Source organism: Haliotis cracherodii, unplaced genomic scaffold, assembly GCF_022045235.1.
Source record: "Haliotis cracherodii isolate W230 unplaced genomic scaffold, xgHalCrac1.p SCAF_15, whole genome shotgun sequence".
NCBI lineage: Eukaryota > Metazoa > Mollusca > Gastropoda > Lepetellida > Haliotidae > Haliotis > Haliotis cracherodii.
In genome coordinates this window covers 24766730-24785893 of record NW_027266270.1, presented here as the reverse complement: position 1 = coordinate 24785893, position 19164 = coordinate 24766730, and the positions used below count along the sequence as shown (strand labels likewise).

The 19164-nt window shown below is 37.7% G+C and overlaps 1 protein-coding gene across 2 annotated transcripts in view; it reads right to left on the bottom strand.

Moving 5' to 3' along the window:
* Positions 1–19164, bottom strand: part of LOC139462408 (uncharacterized) — an 82619-nt gene that overhangs the window by 39776 nt on the left and 23679 nt on the right. For both annotated transcript variants that reach the window (XM_071244105.1, XM_071244106.1), the window contains exons 3-5: positions 12157–12214; positions 6920–6991; positions 2155–2229 (exon numbers count right to left, since the gene is read on the bottom strand). In XM_071244105.1, coding sequence (XP_071100206.1) covers positions 2155–2229; positions 6920–6991; positions 12157–12214 — 205 coding nt within the window. The remainder of the gene's footprint in view (positions 1–2154; positions 2230–6919; positions 6992–12156; positions 12215–19164) is intronic.

Genomic DNA, 19164 nt, shown 5'->3' with positions numbered 1-19164 from the left:
AGAATTTTAGTTTAAAATTCAAGGTGGTCGAAAAAAATAAATAATTTCAACTTCCAGATAAGTACTGCTACTACTGAATGAAAAACAAACGTGTTAACATCGCAAGATACGAAAAAAATTTTGATTGTTTTTATTGTTGACGAATAACAATTTATATATGTAATATTCACCATTTCTTACAATCAGCAGTGATAAAATCTCATGTGCTTTCTATTTCACATAATTATAAAATGGAGTTGGCTAATTTAATTTATTCTTTTTAAATTTTCCCCTTCAAATTTCAGGTTTTGTGGTTATTGGTCACTCTTAAAAAACAAAAAATAGATATAAGGCCAAAGAAAGGGTAAATGGAGTTTCAGCCTGATATACCGGTAGATATATACCTGATATGAACTGATAAGCCTAACCTTGTCACTATGTTCACGTAACTTATATAATGAATTACCTGTAGGCATGAATTGTTAACAAAGAATTGTAAGGCATATAGTATCGTACAAAGGTTGCATGTTTACAAGCTTCTCAACGGCAGTTAGCAAGACATTACAATGCCATATCATAACCTTTGAACATTATTAAGGATTTAGATACTCGATTACATAAACTAACCCCATGTCATGAACAATTCTCTTAAAGCCATAACAAACTGCTGATAGTATTCTCAACACAATGGGTTATGAATAATAAATTTACTGTAATGAACCTCAGAGAGAGAGAGAACAAAGGGTTCTCTGTGACAGCTAACATGTGAAATTTAACAGGAATTATCATGTTATTTGTTACTAAATCCACTAATGATGCCGGTAACAATTTCAAAGGATCTGATTACTGCTGATAAAAGAGGCTACACCTTGATACATCAAATCCTGTACTATGGCTAGTTTACTAAATTCTTGTTCAATGGATAAGGACAATTCTAAAGGAAGATGTGATAAGAAGCAATATTTTTTGCTCACCAGATTTGAATAAATAAAAAAATAAAAAAATCCATTGTTAAATGCTTTGTTATTAAGAGAAAATGTTAGTAATGCATATCATAAACTTTGAATCATTGAGGATTTAATACACAGATTCATAAACTGCTGATACAATTTGCTAATTTTAAATATAGATTTATTAAACAATAAGGTTTAAAGTTAGTGTTTTATTCTTCTAAAACTTACATTTTTTCTACTTACACAATACCAAATATTGAGGTATTGAAATGTGTAAAAACATCTGCAAGGTACAATGTGGCAAAGAGGAGGCCAACCATTGAGACAGAGAGTGTCAGAAGCCATCTTCGGCGCCAATACAACTATGGTCAATGGTCAATGGTCAATAACACATATAGTCAATATCACATATAGACACTATCACACACAGACGCTAGGCAATAACACATATAATCAATATCACAGCTGAGAGTTGGTCTTGGTCACCACCCATCCAAGTACTATCATCCATACATAGCCCCCAATGCGACCAGCAAATCCCCACTTTGGTCACCCAATAGGCATGTAGTACTGAGATGTGGTCCTGCTACTGATTCGCACAGCACAAGGGTGAGACATTAGCCACTGGTCTCCTGGGTAACATGGAAAACTTAACGGACGAGTAGTTTTCTCTAAAAATCTGATCAAGTAACCATAGTCTGGGTGACCTCATCGCGCCTCCCATCCAGTGTTTGAAATAAGTGCCTGCCCACAGGCCCATGGCAGGTAGAACTTGTGTTGGGCCCACAGTTTCAAATTTGTATGGGTCCTTACGGCCTCCAGTAAATTTGTGTGTCGATTTAGGTGCATAATAAACTGCAGTTTTTCAAATGAGGGCCTGAGCTCCATTCCACATTAGGATCGTAGCTCTACAACAGTCATAAGTCTATGTTAAAGTATGGGAGTACCGATAATCTTAGCGCTCCGGACCCTTTGTGAAATGGGGCCCTGAAGTGTTTAGTCAAGGCCAGCAGCTTTTGAAGTCTGTGGGTCCAGGGCCCACTTGCACAAAGTGATTGTAGTGCTACGACTATTGTAAGCCAATATTAAAACATGGGAGTTACTATCATCTTAGCGCTAAGATCACTTTGTGCAAGTGGGCCCAGATGGCGGCCTGGCATTTTTTTTATTTGAAACACTGCTCACAAACACAATTTATTAGAGGATTGTAAGTGCTCCCCACCTTTGTTTGGCCAGGAACTTCTTGGAGTTTCTGTCAGTGGGACTGAGTGGCGCCTGTGGACTATGTGGTGGTGACCTGCAAAGACAAACCATAGCAATTTTAAAACTATGAGTAGGTGTGTGGGTGTGTGGGTGTGTGGGTGTGTGTGAGTGAGTGAGTGAGTGAGTGAGTGAGTGAGTGAGTGAGTGAGTGAGTGAGTGAGTTAAGCCAGTCAGCATTATCCCTGCTATATGATGTCGTGTTTGATATGCATTTCCTAGAAGTTGACAGATGACAAAGTACACACAGTTTATGGATAACAACTGCTTCATTTAACTGTAATGGCTACATTTTGGTATAGATCCAGCTTGACAACCGTATAAGGATCTATATAGAATCGTGACCATTACAGTAAAACAAAGAAGTTGTTTTTCATAAATTGTGCCTGCTTTGGACCAGGCACACACATGAATGAAAGCATGCAACAATCCACAGCCTCGGTCATGATGACATACAATCAGTCCAGTCACCAGGCCTAACCATCGGAAGCTCTTTATCACATCTTATTAGGACAATCATAAGATGCTGGGGACCTATTCTACCCAAAGGGACAGATGCATTTTGTTATCAAAAGTTAACATAACTAAACTATATCAGACAGGCAAATTTTACAACAGTATTACTGGATTCGAATAGCATCTGCTGACCAAAGTTATAATAAAATACACACACAGCATATTCCTTAAACATGTTAAACTAAGTTATTATGTTGAATAAATCTCACCAATGAGTTTTGTTTGTTTGTTTGTTTGTTTGTTGTTTGTTGTTAAACGCCGCACTCAGTAATATTCCAGATATATGACGGCAGTCTGTAAATAATCACGTCTGGACGAGACAATCCAGTGATTGACATCATGAGCATCGATCCACGCAGTTGGGATACGATGCCATGCATCAACAAAGTCAGCGAGTCTGACCACCCGATCCCATTAGTCGCCTCTTACGACAAGCATAGTCACCTTTTACAGTAAGCATGGGTTGTTGAAGACCTATTCTACCCCAGATCTTCACTGGTCTCACCAATGAGTAATAGTATTGCATCATGTTTACACTGGCATACAAGGTCCCCTTTCAAACTTTAAAATGTGTTTTTGGTGTATCCAGTGTGAGAGACATTACTGAACCATGAACATAAACAGTCAATCTTGTGCTTCATTACAAACAAGGTGGAAACAGCATACAGGTGATTTCTAAAAATCTACCTCGATGATAGAAAAACATAAGAACTCAAACGTGTGCCCCACTTTCTTTATATTTTGGTTGGTACTCAATGCCACACTTAACAATATTTGAGTGATATGATGGCCGTTTGTAAATAATCGAGTCTGGACCAGACAATCCAGCAAGTCAACGAGCCTGACTTCTCAGCACAGGTTGGTGGGGACCTACTCCAACCCAGGATCCCACGGAGTAGTGTATGCCTAACATGCCCACGGCAATCTTTGTTATATTATATAACTCCCTTCCCTGTGGAGAGCAGCATTCAGTAACCTGATCAACCAATGAGACTGGAATACATGTAATAGACCATGCTCTTTCTTACAGTGTAGCATGTGTATTCAATAAACATATTTGTACAGGTTAACAATTTCCTACAAATGAAAGTTGTTTGTACAGAAGAACACGGTTCATGAAAGAGAAGTTCTAAATTAATATGATGGACCAACATACATTTTTCTTATTCAAACGTTTGTTATTATATTGTGTACGGATGGTTAACATAAAGTCACTGGAGGGTCATTTCAAACACAAAGATCATTGCTTTCACAGGTAATTATCCTCCATAGGACTGTGTAATCAAAGGTTTGCACAAGTTTAGGAGTATGCTACAAGTACAAATAGAAAGTCATATCAATGGTTCAAATGGTAAAACAAGGTGGTGTTCCAGATTTGTAATATTTATAGTGAGTGAGTGAGTTGGGTTTAACGCTGCTTTTAACAGTATTTCAGTTATATCGCGGCGTGTCAGCTTAATGTGGGAGGAAAGCCCCAAGTGATGCAGGTTTTAGACGTTTATCACTTTGGTGAAACCCACGAGCACGGGTATGGTGATGACAAATTTAGAAACATTATCGGGGCGAACCGGGATTCGCACCCACAATCATAGGTTTCTGGCGTGCCCAAGGGCGCATCTCTGCACAGCGAATCGCGGCGCCTTAGACGACTAGGCCACCTGTGCCCCCTTGTAATATTTATAAAAAGCTGAGCAAAAGGGTGTCACACTTTGCCTGAAATGTAAGTTACTATTTACAAAGATTAAAAATTGCACCACAGGTCACAAAGTGTTGGATTATAAAAAAGCTTTCTGCCAAATATATTCACCATGTTCACAACATTTTCTCATTGCAATATTTATATTGTTCCTTCTAATTTTTGAAAGTCTTTAAGGATGCATTTAACCATACTTTAGTAGTGTATTCAAAACTGTAATAAAATATTCAACACTTGTCTTGACAAAGCTTAAGCAGAATTAGGTTGAAACTGGTATTAATCCCACAATGATAGGTTTCAGGCATGTCAAAGGGGAGCAACTCTGCAGAGTTAATTGTGGTGCCTTAGACTGGGCCATCAGTGCCCTCACTAAATATGTGAACACTTTGTGAAACAGAGCCAGGCCTTTTTCTCGGCTTGTGTAGGAGTGCATTTTACAACCAGTGAATGAAGCATGAAAAAGCTACTGGCACAGACGAGCCCTTGTTTTGCAGGCTGTCACATTCGTAGGTGGAAGTGTCAAGACTGCATCCTGACCCTAAACGTATTTGAAAAGTCTGTATTGATGATTTAGAAAAAGAATTGAACAAGAACCAAGGAATGTTTATCATTAAATAATTGTACGCCATTGTTGTACAGGATTTCAAAATATCCTTTGCACCACATGAAGCTTTTCTCATCCACAGGCTTTTTTATCTGAAATATTCCAAACACTTTTTTGCTGAAGCAAAACACAAATATTTGATTGTTTTATTCAGGGGGCAGAACCTGTGACCGATCTTTGTTGGGGGGCACCTGTCTGGCTTGGCTATTGACATGCTGCCATCGTGGAACCGAAGTTTCCGTGTCAACAATTCTCCCTCATCATGCTCGTATTATTGACAATCAACAACTGTTTCTGTCAATATCCCAACAATAAAAAGAATGATTGGATCAGCAATATTTCTTTATCATCTTTTTGATAGTGGAATCAATGATCTAGAATATGCAACAGTGTGTCCCATATTTTCAGGGCTTAAGTTGATTTCTGTTTAACAGAGACATTTATCCTTTACTTAAGGCGAAATAGGATTGGAACATCCCTCTTCAATCTGGCATTTTTCACATCACACTTTAATTAATTAACACAGTATTAATGGTTATTACTTACATCTGTTTCTTCCAATGACAAATGTCTAGAATCTACACCAAAAAAATATTTTATGAGATCAAATCTAAAGATGCCAACTCTAAAGTGTGGCAGTTAGGAATATCTGGGATAATTTGTGTCTAACACTAGGTCTACTAGTGAGTGAGGTTTTACGCCGCTTTTAGCAATATTCCAGCAATATCTCGGCAGGGGGCACCAGAAATGGGCTTCACACATTGTACCCATGTCAGGAATCAAACCCGGGTCTTCGGCGTGACGAGCTAACACTTTAACCACTAGGCTACCCGACTGCCACTCTAACACTACTAATTAAAACAAACAAAAACAATAGTAATCATTATTATAAAACATCTTTAAAACAAACAACTCAAAACCTGTGAACCTTTCTGATTATTAACTGGGTGTATATGAGACAATGCCTGCAGGTCAATATCTAGTCATACTTTACTGACAATGTATTTTAATCAATATTTTAAACAACAAATGAGGTCAAAACCCATTTATGAAGAATATCCCAATACATTTACATCTATCGAATGGTGTATGATAAAGTAAACCTAGTATGAATGAGGACACCAAAAAGTGCTTTTCCTACTGTACCGATGTAAAGAATTGAACCATATGCAAGGTAACACTTTAACCATGTTAACTACTTGACTAAACCTGCATATCTGTTGGTGAGTAAGTGAGTGAGTGAGTGAGTGAGTGAGTGAGTGAGTGAGTGAGTGAGTGAGGGAGTGAGTTACACTAGGTTATCGCCGCTTCGAACAGTATTTCGTTTATATCATGTCGTTGCCATTTTGATCTGGGAGGAAAGTCTGCCTTGTCCTAGGTCTTACAAGTTTACCACTTTGGTGACACCCATGAGCATGCATAATTAAGGTGCTGACAAACCTAGAAAGAAAACCTCTTCACAGTGAATTGCGGAGCCTAAGACATGAGTTTTGTTTAGTTTCTTGTTTTACGCTGCAATATTCAAGCTTTATGACGGCAGTCTATAAATAATCAAATCTGGACCAGACAATCCAGTGATTGCCATCATGAGCATCGGTCTACACATCTGGGATATGATAAAATGCATCAACCAAGTCAGCAAGCCTGACTTCCTGATCCCGTTAGTCGCCTCTTACGACAAGCTTGGGTTGCTGAAGACCAATTCTAACTCAGATCTTCATGGGACCCATTATCATGTGAAACAAGGACATATTTGTTGTGTGACGATTGAGATCCATCTTGTTGTTTGGCAGCACACACTTAATACAGGATTTCAACATGTAAACAGAATAATTTCTTTTGTTGTAAACAACAGACATCATATACAACTCAAATGGAAGTTTTTAACAAGGACAATAAGATTATCTTTACCTGGAAGTTGTGTCATAGAGTGAAGGCCGGGCACTTAGTGGATGGTCGAAGGTGGTCGTGCCACTGTTATGACTGCAATAGAAATAAAGACAGTTTGAAAGCTTGTCAGATGTTCTGACATCTGTCATGACATACAAGTATATGATTAACCAATAACTGGTTCTGGTATCCATGGTAATCATGGCAAAAGGGTAAGTGGAATTGACATATGAAAAGCTGTAGAAAATTACATTTTAAATATTGTTTTGTACTAAAATATGCGATCAAGAATGCCAGTGCTGGGCTAAGAACATCAATAGAAGATTGCACATTCTTAGAATTATTTGCATACATATTTCAGGCAAATGTCTCTGTCAAGAACATAATCTAAATGATTACATGTACATTAAACATTGAAGGTTATTCGCATGATTAGCAATGAGTAATTTGACATTTTCAAGCAAAATATTGATTATTTCTGAAAGATGTTACATCATAATGGGTACATCCTTAAAAAACAAAAGTCATCAAAAGATGACAAATCCCCCTAGCCCCACAAATTCGACAGAACAAATCATTTGACTGTTAATTTAACATGTTTAATTCCAACTTGATGAGATAATTTCTATCTTATCTCTCCGTATGCAAGAGTAGTTATTGTGGTATCAAAACAATACCATGGAATTGGGATTCAGAACTTTGTATTTCTATGTCACATACACACCAATATGAACAGGGTCAAATTCAAAGTTGTTGTCATGGAAATGGAAAATATATAAATTAAAAAAATCCCTAAATAGCAAAAGGCACCAGTTGACAACCTGGTCTTTGTGTGTGCACAGTATCAAGAAAGAGTACCTATTAGTTTTAGATGTAGGGTCAGGACAAACACACTACTCATAATGAACAGAGTCAAAGCCAAACTTGTTGCCATGGAAACAGGAAATAATTAAAAAAAATAAAATTCCTAAATAGCAAAAGGCACTTCAGACCTTTATTAATACAGGTAGCAAGTTAGATGAAACAGCTTGAATAGTTTTTTAATTCTTTTCTGGAAACGACACATACCTCCGTTTCAGCTAAGGCTAACTTGCTTCCATGGAAACAGGGAAAAATGTAACTTAAATAAATTCCTAAATAGGAAAAGGCACCACTTCAGCCCCTCATTAATACATGTAGCAAGTTTGGATGAAAAATCTTTCAGTTTTTAGGTTATGCTCTGGAAACAAAATACAGATGGTTTCATAACCATGCAACATATCTATCAATATATCAGACAACACTTAGAGATACAACAGTCTCACCACAAACTAAAACCCAGACACATACGATGCATAATCCCCTGAATTGCCTCTTGCATATAAGGCATGACAGGATGGCACAGATGGGTGTGTTGGCATGTGACAGCTAGCTCAACACTGCGGTGGTGATACAGCAGTGAAACAGCAGTGAAACAGCTCCATGCATGTCACTCAACAATCTAGCTTGACCTCACATGACCAACTTGTACCCCTCAACATGGAAAATCTCAACTTTCTCAGTTATTATACGATCTTAACTTCCTTGTTGAGAGAGCGACATCTTTTGTTTTATTACGTAATATTTCATTAAATATGGAGTAATAGTGACATTTCCTGAAATACTATTTTGAGCATGTTAAGCAGATGTCAAACTACTAATAAAAAGACAGAGGTCTTCTAAATGTCTTTGAAAGTCCTCAAAAATATTTTGGTTATAAACATGTTAGGAATGTCTGATGATCACGTCATCTCAGTCAAACATGAACGAGATGGAGGCAGATGAGTGTGGAATGTTAACATTTCTTACAAATATACTGATAGCAATTAACCATGTTGTTTATCGCCACACTCAGAAATTTTCCAGATACATGACGGAGGTCTGTAATTAATCTAGTCTGTAACAGACAATCCAGTGATTGACATCATGATCATCAATCCATGTGATTGGGATAGGATGATATGCATCAACCAAGTCAGTGAGCCTGACCACCTGGCCCTGTTAGTTGCCTCTAATGACAAGCATGGGTTACAAAAGACTAATTCTAAGCTGGATCTTCACAGGGCCAATAAACCATGACTAACACTTTCACACCTTTATCTGGAATCGCCTACATCATGCATGGGAAGACATAATACATTTCAAACATGCATTTGGTTCACTTCTTTCATACTTTTTCAGATTTTATTAATCAACAAACTTTGACCATGTATACTGACCTAAACATGTCAAAATATGTGGGAGCCCCAAAATTGAGTGTCAATAAAATACAAAATTTAATAAGAATTACAACAATCTTAAAAGTTTTAAAAGATCATAAATATTCATTTGCGTAAAATCTTGATAAAATTATCTTACCCAATAAATGCCACTTATGAGTTCAGAATTTGAATCCGTTACTGTATCCATGATGAACACTAGGAAAATAATCAGCTGTTGGACTTATTATAAGGAGTGGCCTGGACACAAGTGGGTCTGGCTAATGGTCATGTGCGGCCACCATTCCCTGTCGTCCACTCACGGCCAGGTTGTGATCACAACCCTTCCAGTACGATCAGCATGACCCCAGGGCTTGTTTTCACCCCTGTGGATTACTTTACGGATCAACTATTATTAGGAACACTGCTGCAAGGCCAGGTATCAGTGGAATGTTTTTCTTCATGTTTATTTTCAAAACTACAACAATTTACGTGGCAGCAATGTGTTATTCTGAATTCTGTAGATTAGTGGCCATACACCTTGTTAACAATTCACTTTGGTCTGCTTGATAAAGAGTGAGTGAGAACACATAGTTTCACATCACATTCAGTAATGGGACCCATGAAGATCCAGGGTAGAACAGATCTTCAGCAACCCATGCTTGCTGTAAAAGGCAATTATGCTTGTTGTAAGAGGTAACTAACGGGATCGGATGGCTGGAATATTGCTGAGTGCAGCGTTCAACAACAAACAAACAAACATTCAGTAAAGTCATTGAGTCCGAGTCAGTCAAGCTAGAGGCTGACAGCATGAGCAATGATCGTCTCCTGGCAAAGTTAAAAGTTTTGAAAAGTTGAAGTCATTTAACTCTTGTCTAGTATCAAACTTATTGAAAGCTCCACCAAGGCCAAAACACTCCACAAATCAAGCATGATGGACAATCTTGACCGCAAGTGTTGACATGATGGAGAAGTTTGCACAGATTAACCTAAACATAACCTCACATTTGTCTGACCACTCATGTTGACTGATATATGGTGCAAGAAAAAATTCTCAAAATGACAGTGACGGAGTCCGTTACTATGCCTAAAAATTCCATCCATTTTGACTTTAGTGACACTAGCAGATATCTGAATAAGGGTAAGCCATTAAATGTCAGAAGAATCATGTGCTATTGTTTCGATGAAGTTCATTTGTCAATCTTTTTCGTAGACACAAGTACATAACTCTAATGGAATAACAGAACACAAAGTGTAACACTGTTAAATCTACTACAGCACACATTAACAATGATTGTGTTTTTAATAGGTTGTCATTAGCAAATTGACACCAGCCTCAGTAAATATTTTTGCCACAAGCATTGTTTGAAGGTAGAGATGATAAAAGAGACACATTAAGATTTTGCTTTGAGGCTCTCTGTGACATTAAAAGTAAGATCAGCTACTTGTAATGGTTGTTTCCTTTCTGTGTAATGAAACACCTAATGTAGTGCCAACAACAGACTCTAACACTGACAGCTGAGGGTTTTTTCACTGCGCGAATCTGCATACAGGACATGGACAGATTTGGTGGTGGTGGTGTGATGATGTGGGCGGAAATATCCTACTGTTGCAGAACACACTTGGTGCAAATTCTGTGGAATTAACGACACAACGTTACATGGATGAGATTCTACAGCCACATGTCCTTCCCATTATGCAACAAGTGAACGTCATTTTCTAACAAGACAACGCCCGACCTCACACTGCAAAACCTTTTTTCAGGAATCACAACATCCAGGTCTGCCAGGGCCCTCCGTGTCTCCAGATTTAATCCCAATGAAACATTTCCGGGACGCGCTGGATCAACAGCTGCAAGGACGTCAGTAACAACAACAGAAACTCTGACCATTGGCACAAACTTAACCACTGCAGGCAGAGTGGGTGAACATTCCCCAGGCCACAATTCGGGATCTGATTGCTTCCCTGGGATGATGATGCCAGTCAGTTTTAATCTCTAAAGTTTTAAGTTTAATGGTGTGCATACAAGATATGGAGAACAGATGCCCATCCTCTTGAAAATTTACTGTTCCATGTGTGCCATATGGAACCTGGGTCAATGACAATGATGTGTGCCAATTTTGAACAATCAATTGCCATCTGTTGATTATGTATATGATACATAAAATACATCACTTTATTGATTTATGATCCAGAAATCAACACTCACACAAGTAATTTGATTGGATGGCCATTTGTAACACATTGCTATTGAAATCAGGCTCAAAATGAAGCTATGGCAGTTATTTAGGCACAATGTATTTATCATAACAGAATAACTTCTTTGAGTGGCATTTAGAAGTTGGAATGGTAACTAAGACAAAATTGTTATGGATGAGCAACATCTTTATTACAATTGGGCGACGTTTCGGAGAGATCAAGGATACTACATCCCTCCAGCTTACCATGATCTCATCAGCTCGCCAAAACAACACTGAACTATTATCTCCCCACTGGCTTCCCATACATTCCTTCTTAGTAATCCTTGTGTTAATCCCATACCCATCAATTACTGTACATCAACCCCATCTCTTGTATAAACTTGTCCTATCATGATTACCTAATCAATCAGTGTACATCAACCTTATCTGTTATATAAACATATATCTATTGTTATGTATATATATCATGCTCATACCTAGTTTGTACATCATTTGCTTGATAATGGTGTTAGAATCTACACCGAAACGTCGCCCAATTGTAATAAAGAAGTTGCTCATCCATAACAATAAAATTGAAAAAAGAATTCATGCATACCTGTACACACCCAACTTAAAATTAACTTGGTATGGCAATTTATTTTGCATATTTTACGCAATTATGCAGGTGATCTGTAGCTCTGACCAAAGTCAGCTACATGACGATGCTCTGTAAATAATTGAGTCTGGACCAGACAATCCAGTGAGTGATATCATGAGCATCAATCTACACAATTGGGATACAATACATGCTTCAACTACGCCGGCAAAGACAGATAGAAAATATTGAAATACAACTACTTACTCAAGAAAATATAAAGATCCATCCAATGTGACAGCTTGTTCCCAGCCAGGAGGGAGGTCTAAACAAGGAAGAGAAGGACAATTACTTCTGTGCTGAAATGATTAATAACATTGTAACGATACAGAACACAAACATCATAAGTGTAAACTAAACTCTCGGAGTATAATCAAGCTATCAATGAAAGAAAACATATAACATATATAAACAGTGAAGAAAAATAAACAAGGGAGTTGACAAGAAAATACAATAATATTTTTTTAATAAAAAAGTAATTAATTATTCCTGAATTATGATGATAGAAAGATGCCCTGCACACATTTCAACTTGATAATTAATCTCTTGTATGATTATCCTTTGTACACATTGTTGTTCTGATGATAAATGTTTTCAGTTAACCTGTTTTAGTTATAGTACTGGGTAGTCACTCTCATCAAACTCTGCCATAGCTTATTACATTATATTAGCCACCTGTTACTTGCAGGCAACATTTAATTACACAGTGTACTACAGTGTTAAATGTTCTCTGTATATTTGCAATTATGGTAATACTTTATTTATTTTGTGTATAGTCACAACTAAAAAATATTATATGTATATTTTTATTTTCATTTTCAAATACTTATTGAACAAAGTTAAAAATGCAGAAATTGTTGAAGAATGGAATCAATGAGGCATAAAACAATTTTGTTGAAATAATTCACTTGGCAGTATACTCATTATCATGACACATGAAATGTTACCATGTTTCTACCAATGTACAAGTACTCTGTCTACCAAATTAGCCTAGGAACCGGTCAATTGTTATGAGGTGGCATGTGCGTATTGGGGGAGGGGGTGCAGCACACCTTGAGAGTGAGACAAGTGTGTGTGTTCAAATTTGGACACCATTTCAGCATTGGGTATTTCAGCCACATTTGGCAGTCAGGACCTTTACAAAATTAATACTTACTAAGGTTTCCCCTAAAATGTTTGAACTGACAGGATCATAATATCCCAGTCACCATGGTTATTTGCACTCACCCTCTAACTATTACCTGAACAACACACCCGATTCTAAGAAGACATAACAGATTCTAAGAACCTATAGCAAGAGCATTTGTGATCAGCACTTTACCCTACTTCACTGAACATGCTGAATATAAAGGAGTAGTCAATAACAAATTGTTATTCCCATACCGTTATTCCCATACAGGGTATTATAGCCTTTAGTTTATGTGAGGTTTCAAACTACTCTCCCAAGTCCGGGCCTCCTATACCCTAACCATGCTAACACACCAGAATCTGTAATCAGGGATATTAATATAATATTCTTGTGGGTGGGTAGGGGGTTGGCAAGCTGGGAAAAGGCCTTACGTTTGTTTGCTTGGTGTACGAATTCTCCAACACTATAAATCCAAAAGTTCGGATAAAAATATAATCAGAATGACAAGGCTATTTTTATACTGCTGACAGTAAAAATTGAAATGATCGTTTTGACCAAAAAATAATACAAGGGTCTTTTATATGACCTAAACAGAATTTTGTCAAACAATAAATTGTCATCATCACTTTACCAATTTAAATCAAACTTTCAGATGATCCTGTACAACATGTACAATGCATTTTATTTCTTCTTTTTTCACCTACAGACCAAAAGTTTCAAAATCAAACTCCATATAACAAAAAAAACAAAAAACAAACTTGCAACACTCAGGAACATACACATGTCAAGTGAACATTCTTTTGTTTAACCTGATGATAATTTCTTTTTTTTAGAGCTTTTTCAAGAACAGATTACTATGAACCACACCCACCTGACCCTCCCTCCCTCACTCCACCTCCAAAGTAATTTCTTTGTTGTTGTTTCACGCCACACTCAGCAATATTCCAGCTATATGACAGTGGTCTGTAAATAATCAAGCCTGGACCAGACAATCCAGTGATTGACATCATGCGCTTCGATCCACACATTTTGGGATACGATGATATGCATCAACCAAGTCAGCGAGACTGACCACCTGATCCAGTTAGTCACCTCATACGACAAGCATAGTTGCCTTTTACAACAAGCATGGGTTGCTGAAGACCTATTCAACCCCTGATCTTCACGGGTCCCCAAAATAAAATGGTTGTCCCCTAACCGTAACTGTATTCTGCTCGTTTCACTCATTCTGTTTCCTGTTTTACCAGCCTGATATACCCTAGACTAGGGCTGCAACGATACAGGAAGGTCACGGTACAATACGCATTTCTCGATATTCTGGTCACGATACGATACGTATCTCCATAGGCAATGATACAAAAACAAGACTCAAAGCATGTCAACTTTCATGATTTTGGAACAGTCAACATTATTTTATAATAATAAGACAACTGAAGTTTTTAAGCTTCAAAATGGAACTTTCTCTAACTTCCCTTCAAAACAATTCAAAGTTCAAACACCAGAAAATAATTAATGTACTTCACCGGTGATACAACTTCAAAGAATTTATATTCATTGGTCGAAGAAATTGTATCTGAAATTTATGTTTATCAGGAATAATATAATCCTATATCGTGTTACTTTAGTTGCAGCTTTTACTATATATGTATTTAGAATTATAAAAACCACGAGCGTAGCATTTTGGTACTGGTGATAGCTGTTGCAGAATATTTTTACGTATGGAACAATTTGACCAGTCACCGTAGGGACTTCCCGCGCGACAGGTATTTCGATTGCGAAAATGTTATCTTGACATATATAAGCCAAATTACCACAAATATGACTTTTAACAAGTCAAAGAATGGCATTTTTAATATATGTATCCATTCTTTAACAACTTAAGTTCGTATCAATGCATCAAAAGCGGTAATCTGACCGTGGTTGCTGTATCTCTTCACACACGATTTCACCTAACTTAATGAAAACAATATTACATGAAATTTTGACTAAAATTAGTAAAATATATTACAAACACATGTCCAGATATACAAAGAACACGTTTTAATAACAAGATAGTATAATGATGGTATTGAATTGCGTACTTCAGTTCGGTTTTGCTGACTGGTATTTCCGGTGTCATGTGCTTGCGGTGATCAGCTGATAATGTTTTATGAGATGGGGAAAAACATCTGTCAGTGTAAAACCTGAGCTTATTAAAAAAGTAAGTACGTTTTTCGGAGCCATGCGTTACCGCGAGCTATAACCAAGTTAGCGGTTTATTGAAAGGCACAATAGCGAGGAAACACTGTACTTGAGATTTGCGTTTCGTATCGTTGCGTATCTATATATGGGCCCACGTTTATCGTATAGTGGGTCAAGTACCGCGATGCATCGGAATATCGGTGTATCGTTTCAACCTTACCCTAGACCAGCCTGATATACCCTGGGCCAGTCTGATATACCCTAGACCAGCCTGATATACCCTAGACCAGTCTGATATACCCTGGACCAGCCTGATATACCCTAGACCAGCCTGATATACCCTAGACCAGCCTGATATACCCTAGACCAGCCTGATATACCCTAGGCCAGCCTGATATACCCTAGGCCAGTCTGATATACCCTAGACCAGTCTGATATATCCTTATATACCCAACACCAGCCTGATATACCCTATACAAGTCTACCCTTACATACCACCAAATGCTCAAAACTGTGAAGCAGTACACAGGAGCGGAGGCCTTCTCCCTTGAGCCCTATACCTGCACCGACAATGACACTGTCACCTTCACCAGTGTCTTCCTTATTTACTTTCTAATTAAGCGTACTGCGTGTACAAACATTGGCTTGTGTGGTGCAAGACGTTACGGTTCACATGTGATGAGATTCAGCCACAGGGGATTTACCCTGACTATGTCCTCACAACGTCTTAAGGGATCCTGTGTGAGGGGGATTTACATTCTGGTGTTGTAACATTTACCTGGTCAGTTACCTGTTGATTAGTAAAACACCTGTGGGCGGGGGAACTTATCAGATATTATCAGAATGATTAATATCTTTTTGTGGGAAGTTTATCATCATATGGAATATTTATCATTCAGCATTATGATGTTTAGATAATGATTAAAGATGCCAGAAATCATTTGCATTTAGTTAATAGTGCTCAACAAATTTACAAGAAAAATGATACCAAGAACAGGCTTCATCATTTTTATTTACTACTCAAAAGAAGTTAAGGACTACCTGAATCTTTCATCCAATTACTTTAGTTGATCTGCCAGGCCTAACAGTTTAACTACAGCATGTACAGTAACATGAAATAATCGGGTGGTGTCTAACTTCTTTTGAGTCGTATACATTTTATCAGTTTAATCATTTCTATATTTCTAGTGGATTTTCTTCCAAGGGTACGTCACAAATATTAATTTATCAACCCTGCTAGCCTCTAAATAAAAAAACAACTGCAAACATAAGACACTTTCATGGAACGGAACTTTTCAGCATGACCACAAACACTTTAATCACTGGACCATCCCAATCCCCTACAAACAAATTATGGCAAATGTACAATAATTCAATCATATTTTGAATACAAACATTCATCATGTTCCTGACATTATTGCTAACATCTCATAGGCAAAATAGTCTATTGAACACAGACAACAAATACTGATATGGTGATAATCATAACCATTATAAATAACTATAGACATTGATAACATCTGAAAATCACATAGACACTCTATTGTATAAGCCTATACAATAAAACAAATTACAATTTTAACATTGCAAATATCAGATAAGAACAAGAACAAACCTTAGACAACAACTATTATATTTTGATTCTTAAGACAAACGACAATGTCAAAACAGTTACAGAAATTAACATTTCTTTACGATCCTACCTCAGTTGCCATGGTTATTGACTTCAAAGTTAAAAACATATAAATATTTGAAAAATCTTCTAAAAATCCAGAAGCATACAAAAATAGGCAGTTGTGCATTACCTGTATCAAATCTTTAGCAAGTCATTCTTACAATCAGAGGAAACATTCCAACAACTGACGTCTGCTTCAGCCAAATCTACTTATACTAAACAGACGACAACCGAGGTGACTTACGTCTTGTCAGGCCAATTTACATTGCAGTGGATTCTAAATAATCCTGCAGCAAACTCTATGCAGAAACATGCTAAATCTCTAAGACAGGAACATCCTTCCACAAACAACTCAGAAATACCTGGGACAGAGTCAACCATCTTGTGTCTGGTCCGAGACTGGCTGCAGGAGGGAATCGATGAATGCTGGTGGGAGTTAGCAACTTAGCATTTACACCAAAAAGTCAACCGTCGATATCTCCAAACACTTCAGAGAAACAAGAAGGGGAAGTGTCACAGATCCCAATCAATTTTCAGAGACAAAAATGTCTTCTTCAAAGAAATACTCAAGTATTCACATTCAAATTCATCAATATTTCTTGAACGTCAATATTTGTGCAACACAATGTTCCGATTAGACACAAACGAAACCTTTCAGAAAACAAATCCTGAAGGGAAATCTCATTTTCAACTACCGGTATCCATCATAAATCCCAATCAATCCATTATAATCTCATGCAACAGGTATTAACTGACAGAAGATACTGCTGCCTCTGTTGGTTTGGCTAAGCCTCCAACACTGCAGGCTTTACCCTGGCCAACTGGACACAAGATAAATACCACAATCATTACCACTATATTATCCTTGCATACAGACTCCTTGGTCTCGATATAAATGCCAGGTTAAATGCCCCTCTCCGAGGCAGGGTCTACACATTCCACTCATGCCTATGCTGGGAGAGGGTGAGTGAGGGACTGTATACACACTGTCATCAATATCTCAGCTATTACAGCTGACTGTCAAGTGGAGACAAGTGAGTGAGTGAGTGATGTAAGTTTTGATGCAGCGTTGAACAGCATTTCTGTTCTATCATGTTATGTCACAGAGTGTCGGCTTAATGAAAGAGGAATGTGTGACACATTTCACTGGTGGAATAAGTCTGTTATGCAGATATCATACAAACATATCTAATACTGCCCAAGCAAGTCTATAATAGTTGGCAAGTCTACATTTTACTGAAGAGAGTATCTGGGCTCCTTTTTACCTTTTTTATTGAGATATCTTAACAACTGTTTTTTTCTGAAAGATATTTTCATTTCAGAGAGAAGATGTAGTCTTTTGTGGAATCCATTGGCAGAGCAAGGATCACAATCAGGTTACTCTTGGAATTTACCCATCCAAACGGGATACCAGCGTGTTCAAGTCTAGAGCTGATAAATGGGTTTTTTCATTTGTTTTTTGTTTAACGCTGCACTCAGCAATATTTCAGCTATGTGATGGCAGTCTTTCGAAAAAATCCTGTTGGTCACCTCTTACAACAAGCATTATATAAGTCCCCTTTAACAACAAGCATAGGTAGCTGAAACCTATTCTCTTCTTGGGTCTTCACGGGTCAGCTGATAAACGATACCCTGAGACACTAAATCAGTCAACTGTGACATTGGAAACACTTTGTAAGCCGTCACAATACCCACCCACTGTATCTCCATTTTAAGGCAGTATTTATTTCAAGCAATGGGTACTCCAGCATTGTATAGCCATAGTTCATGCTTTAATTCAGAATGTTCTATTCTAGACCTGGGGCAACATGTTCAAAGTGGCTGTAGCTAACTATTGAAAGTCTATGTTGTACAAAAAGTCATAGTGATATTAATGATCACATTCTATCTGGGCTGCTTAGATTGGTAGTCCAAGGGACTCACATCATCTTATTGTAGGGGAGGTGACGTGAAATGCGGTTTAACGTCGCGTCCAAGATTATTGCACATATATAGCGGCAGTTTAACATGGATACCCCACTCAGACACAGTTTACTGACTCCGAGCTGAAAAGTCCTTGTTTTAGCCCCTTAATGCTGAGCGCCAGACAGGGTAACAACAAGTACCATCTTTTAACGTCTTTTGGTATGACGCGGCCGGGGATCGAACCCCGAGCCTTCCGCTCTCTGGGCGGATGCTCTACCACAAATTCCTGAAAAATTATTACCCAGACGCTAACAGATCAAGAATT